This window comes from Neomonachus schauinslandi, chromosome 6, assembly GCF_002201575.2.
Source record: "Neomonachus schauinslandi chromosome 6, ASM220157v2, whole genome shotgun sequence".
Lineage (NCBI taxonomy): Eukaryota > Metazoa > Chordata > Mammalia > Carnivora > Phocidae > Neomonachus > Neomonachus schauinslandi.
Genome location: NC_058408.1, coordinates 80,582,347 through 80,588,346, shown reverse-complemented (window position 1 = coordinate 80,588,346; position 6,000 = coordinate 80,582,347). Strand labels below are relative to the sequence as shown.

Genomic DNA, 6,000 nt, shown 5'->3' with positions numbered 1-6,000 from the left:
TGCGTTGGAGGTGGAGGCCTCCCCTGGCCGCGTACACCCATCACCCCCGCTCACCCCCCGCCCCACCCCCCGTAACCGACCCAGGCGCCGGCAAGCCAAGCCCACCGCGAGCCAGAGGGTAAGTGGGAGGCGTGGGCTGGTGCAAGCAGGCTCAGCTCGCGACCAAGGAAGTTTGCTGCAGCGGCGTGAGCGCAGACCCCTGGCCGCCCGGCGCCCCGGCCCACCCGCACGTGCTCGGAGCTGCCGGGGCGGGGGTGGGGGCGGGAGGAGGGCGGGGCGGGGGCGCGGCCGGGAGGCCACGTGACCCGCGGCGCGGGTATTAAGCCGCGCGGCGGTTGCTCGCGGTCCGAGCTGGTGCTTCGCCCGCGACCCAGCGTGTAGGCGTGCAGCCCCGAGAGGAGCCGCGCGAAGGTCACCCCGCGCCCGCCAGTCCGCCGCCTGCGCCTCCGCCGAGCTCCGCGCGTCCCGCCGGCCCCGCCGCGTCTCCGCCCGCCCGTCCGTCAGTCCGTCCGAGCCCCGCGCGCCCCGCCGCAGCCCCGGCTCCCCGAGCGCCATGAATCAGATAGAGCCCGGCGTGCAGTACAACTACGTCTATGACGATGACGAGTACATGATCCAGGAGGAGGAGTGGGACCGCGACCTGCTGCTCGACCCGGCCTGGGAGAAGCAGCAGAGGAAGGTCAGCAAGGGCCCCGTGCCCGCCGTCTGCGGGCTCGGCTCCCGTGTCTGTGTGTCCCAGTCCCCCGCGGGCTCGCCGGCTGCGTGCATTAGCGAGAGGGCGCGTGGTGGAGGTGTTGTGTTGTCCTGTGTCCTCGTAGCCCGGGTATCCCGTTAGGAAGGAGAACACGTCCAGGGACAGGCACGAAATTGGGCGTCCAGTGTGTGCGCGCGCGTGTGTAAGTAACGTAAGAGTCACAGAACGAAAAATGTTAGAAGAGGAACAGTGCTCTGTAGGTGTGTTCCTGCTTTAATCAGCGTTAGACCAGAATCTGAAAGAGTCTCAGGTCTGCTCCTGACCCCTTGAGTCTGTGACCTTGGCCACAGGAGGTACACTTTACTTGCACCACTGTGTTCATTTGCCCCCTAGCCCATCTCTCCCCAAGTAAAAGATGTCAGATGAATCAGTGTCATTGGGCTTTCCACAGGGCTGCCCAAAGAGAAATTGCAAATCATTTCTTAAATGTTTTGGGCTCCTAAGAGAGGGATGCTGTATGAACACCAGACACTCACCAATAAAGTAATAATTATTTCATACTCTATTTATGGTTCATTGAGGTAAGCACCCAGGGAGGAGGGAGTCAGCCAGCTCTGAAAGCTCCCTGCCCTTCTTGGTTGGTGCTTTCTGGAGGCCCAATGGAATATTCCACTATTTCAAGGTTTCTTCTTGATCCCCTTGGCTAGAACAAGTAGGGAATGCTCACCAGGAGGCTAAATCCCACCTCCTGTTTGACTGGGCACAGAGCCTGGTGGAGTCAGACATGCCAACCCAGACCTGCTAACCCAACTTTGTGATAGCGTCATGACAAAAGCAAAGTGCCCTACACGTTTCCCCTCTATTTTTCTGGGCATGAGGCAAAGTGGATTTCCCTGCGAAGGACTTGCTTTTAAGTGAATAACCTCTGTTGACCATATGTGTGCATGGGAAGTGCTCTGTGTAGCTGCCCCTGTGAGTGAGTGTGCTGTATGACATGCTAAATTAGCGTAGGACTGTGGGCAACACATACACCTCCCATCCTTCTCTCCCAATGAACAGCTTTAGCTGGGAGGATCTCTCCCTATTTGGATAATTCTCAAATAACGGGACATTATTTTTATATCAGGATTTCACTTTTGTTGTCTACCCTTTCTGGTCAAATAGCATTTACTATTATTATTTTAAAGCTCTAATTTGGCTATGTTTCACCCTCTACCTTAGTTTCCTGAGACTTTTACCACCCCCACCTTTTTGGAAACAAGAGAATGGAAGTGATAAATAGAAGTTGAGTCTATAAAGGAGAATAACATTTCAGACCTTCTACTGTTTTTTAAATGACATTGCGAGAGAAACACATGGCCTGAGGATTATTAATGTGTCATCTGGTCTAGCTGATGCATTATCAGTCAGCAAGAAGTTAAAAAGCGACTTTAACTTTCAGCATGAGTGTTTTTCTTTAAAAGAATTTCCTACAGTTTTGATTACTATGTTTTTCATGTTTTTTTTTTTTAAACTCCTAAGTCTTAGTTTCAAAGGTTGCCTTTTTTTCTTATGAGAAATAGTAAAGTAGCTAAGAGATTGGACAGGTAGTCTGCTCATCATTTTTAGGAGTAATAGTCTAATCACAGTAATTTCTGTTGTTTGGGTTTTGTGTTTGTTTTTTCTTACAGTACAATAGCAGGATAGAGCTAATGTCAGTTTCCAAAAGCCACATTGACATATATCTCCTGTCTTATTTTTTTTTTAACGTATTCACAATATTTTTGGATAGAATGGCATCATTGTAATTTTTTTTTAGGTTTGGGATTCCTGTGTGAATGTATTATTGTAATTGTATAGCACTTGACATATGTTATTAAAAAGTGGATATACTTCCCAATCCCAGTTCAAAAGAATGCTAGAAAGTTTAAAGTGAGAATTCTTTTTTTTTTTTTCTAGATAGATTGTTATAGATGCGGGGGGGAGGGGGGAACCCCACTGCATTAGGACACAGATCTGAACAGATCTAGAAGATACTCTATTTCTACTTTTGGTATAGAACCTACTCAAGTCAATAAAATAATATTGAACTGTGAGTTCAGGGTAAGAGCAGTGGTCTCTATTTATGTCCCATGAGACAAACTGTTGGAACAGGACAAGGATAAAATACCATTGTTTCTATTGTGGGCTACCTTCTCCACACCCCATTTCAGTGATATGCTGGGTATGAGATCTGTCAACAGATGTTGGTAACACATGATGACGTCCGTAGCGTTTTAATTGATGCGGTGCCTAATTATATCCACAGTTCAGAGAGTCTTATAGGCTGTGGTAATCCTTGCTTTCTGGTGTGGAATTCCTTGCTACAGAAGGACTTAGTGAAAATATAGTGCTTTTTTTTTTTTTTCCTTTGGTGGTGATTTTTTTAAGTTTTGGTAAAATCCATATAACAAGAAGTTTACTGTCTTAACTATTTTTAAGAGTGCAGTTCATTAGGGTTGAGTACCTGCACATTGCTGTGTTATGCAACCAATCTCCAGAACTCTTTTCATCTTGCAAAACTAAACTCTGTATACCCATTAGAGAGTAACTTTACATTCTCCCCTCTCCTCAGCACCTGGAAACCACCCTACTACTTTCCGTCTGTATGAATTTGACTCCTCTAGGGACCTCATATAAGTGAAATCCGACAGTATTCGTCCTTTTGCGTCTGGCTTATTTCACTTAGCATAATGTTTTCAAGGTCCATCCATGTTATAGCATCAGTCAGAATTTCCTTCCGTTTTAAGGCTGAATGGTACTCCTCTGTATGTATGTACCACATTTTGTTTATCTGTTAATCTGTAGATGGACACTTGGGTTGCTTTTGTCTAAGTATGGATGTACAAATATCTTTTCGTGACCCCGCTTTCCAATTTTTTTGGTTTTATACTCAGAAGTGAAATTTCTGGGTCGTGTGGTAGTTCCATTTTCAATATCTTGAGGAAACGTAGTGCTTTTCCCAAAAGGAGGCAATTTAGAAGACATTGAATTTAGCATTAAGTATGTACAGGCATTTCAAAGTGCTCCCCTTCTCTTCCAGGGGTGTTTAGTAAACAGGGGTAGGGATATTTACATTCATGTAAATTAGGCTGTCTTTCAGTGGACTTTTGCAGCTTCTAGAGCTTTGATAGTTAGAAGCACGCTCCTCTTGGAACCAAGGAACACATTCAACCTTCAGTTCAACTGAAGCCTAATCAGGAGGTGATTTGCCAGAACAGCAATGCTGACTATGTGTGCTATCTCTGTAAGCACTGGGCGCTGTCCTTCACCACTCTGGGAGGCTAGCACAGGCCTTTTAAGGAAATGACTGTGTGTTTTGAGACCTAAAGGGTCCTTACATCCTTAATTTGTATATGGCTAGCTGAGCGATAAACTTTTTTACCAGTTGTTGGGAGAGTAAGAGAGTGGTTCATTTATTCCCCATTTGGAGTTCTCACTGGTTTTAATCATCCCTAGAGAAAGTCAAGTTCTTCTGCATAGTCATAATTTAGATGGACCGATTCACCATTCACCTCAGAGTATCTCCTGTTCATCCTGTCACCCGGGCTAAAATGTTGCAAGGCAGCATGCAAGGACATGTGTGGGACCATCTGTCCACAGGGTCCAGGTTAAATAGAGAGCCGGGGAACCTCAGAGTTGCCCCTTCCAATGTCCGTGGAGAGCACCTGCTGATGAACGGTGCAAAGTGAAGCCTCTTCTCCCCTGCCCAATGAAATCTGCCTTTGCGTGAATTTTCCCTGGGAGAAAAAGCACTACGTGTTTCAACAAGGTGAACAGTTATCGAAAAGCACGTGAACTTTCTCAGATTCATGAAACCCAGAGGACTCTCAGCACTCCCTAGTACTCTCTGACCATAATCAAGTCACTAAACCTTCGCATGTCCATTTACCTAGAAAATAAAGATAAGTGATACCTTTCTTACCTCATCGTGTTTTTCAGGATCAGATGGTTAAACTAGTCCATGTGGAAGGGGCTCCATATGCTGTAAAGTTTCAAATGTTATTATTCTCGTGCAGCAAATATTTTTATTAACTGGCGAAACAGTAGTCAGCTCCACACTTGGACTGGTGGGGGATGATGAAGCACAGATTTGTTCCTTAGTGACTTTGCTGTGCTGTTTTGTGTGTGTGGTAAAATATACATCACATAAAATTTACCATTTTAACCATTCTTAGGTGTACGATTCATTGACATTAATACATTCACAGTATCGAGCAATCACCACCACCCTTCTTCTGAGCTTTTCCATTGCCCCGAACTGAAACTCCGGGTCCATTAAAACACTAACTTCCCATCATCCTGATATGTCCTTGTAAAGAGAGGGTTTACACACTTGAACACTTGGAAAAAAATAATACATAGCTTAATATTAAGTGGCAGGTGCTTGTTGTGTAAAGAACAGAAATTATAGGTCAAATCAGGAAAGCTATCGTGGGTGAGGACAATGAGGAAGTAGCTTTGTGAGCGAGTAGGACTTGGGCCAGACCTTAATTTGAGTAGTAACTAAACATTAGCTGAGTAGAGAGGAGAGAAAAATCATATTCCTGGTTGGAGAAATGGAATGAAGAGACTGTTGTGTTTCTTGGGCAGAGGGTGGGGGGTTGATAAGTGGGATGTCACCATAGTAAGTGTTTATGTCACCCTTTAGCGCCATGAAAGCACCCTCACCCCCTTCTTTCCCAGGCCCCACTCACCACCCTCTGACAAAGGGCTGAAGGGACAAGCTCAGAGACGGGGAGTCTAAAAGGAGAAAGTAGCCAAGGTGGCCAGGCTAGGACGCCCGGCTCCATGTTCCTGGAGGTGTCTACTGATTGTGATGTGCTTGAGGGAACATGAGGAGGAGACAGGCTTGGCTGAAGCTCATGGTGCAGATTGGAATGCAGAGAGAAGAGAGAGGGGGCCAGGTTATAGCAGACTGGGGTGAGGGTGGAGCCCTGCAGGTATTGGAGCTCCAGAGGGCCATGCTTAAAGAAGCAGACTGTTTGCAGAACGAATCAGATGCCTGAGGACCTGAGACCAGGAGACCCAGGCAGGAGCCCAAGATAGGACCCGCTGGGTAGAGTGGTGAGGATTAGAACCAGGGGCTGGTAGGAGCAATGGTGAGGAAAGCATCAACTTGAGAGTGGTCAGGAGGGATTATAAAAGTATTAAATGGCCCCATGCTATTCCATGGCAGGCTGCTGTATAAGTCCAGTTAAGCAGACATGATCCCACCCTGAGAGCTCCTGGACTGGAAACTCAAGACCGTGGTATTGACAAGAAACAAGCAAACTGATGAGGAGAGT

The 6,000-nt window shown here is 46.8% G+C and overlaps 1 protein-coding gene across 4 annotated transcripts in view; it reads left to right on the top strand.

Moving 5' to 3' along the window:
• The first annotated feature begins 509 nt into the window (after positions 1-509).
• Positions 510-6,000, top strand: part of ACTN2 (actinin alpha 2) — a 66,657-nt gene continuing 61,166 nt past the window's right edge. For all 4 annotated transcript variants that reach the window (XM_021696111.1, XM_021696112.2, XM_021696114.1 and 1 more), the window contains exon 1: positions 510-679. In XM_021696111.1, the coding sequence (XP_021551786.1) occupies positions 554-679 (126 nt within the window). In that variant the 5' untranslated portion in view covers positions 510-553. The remainder of the gene's footprint in view (positions 680-6,000) is intronic.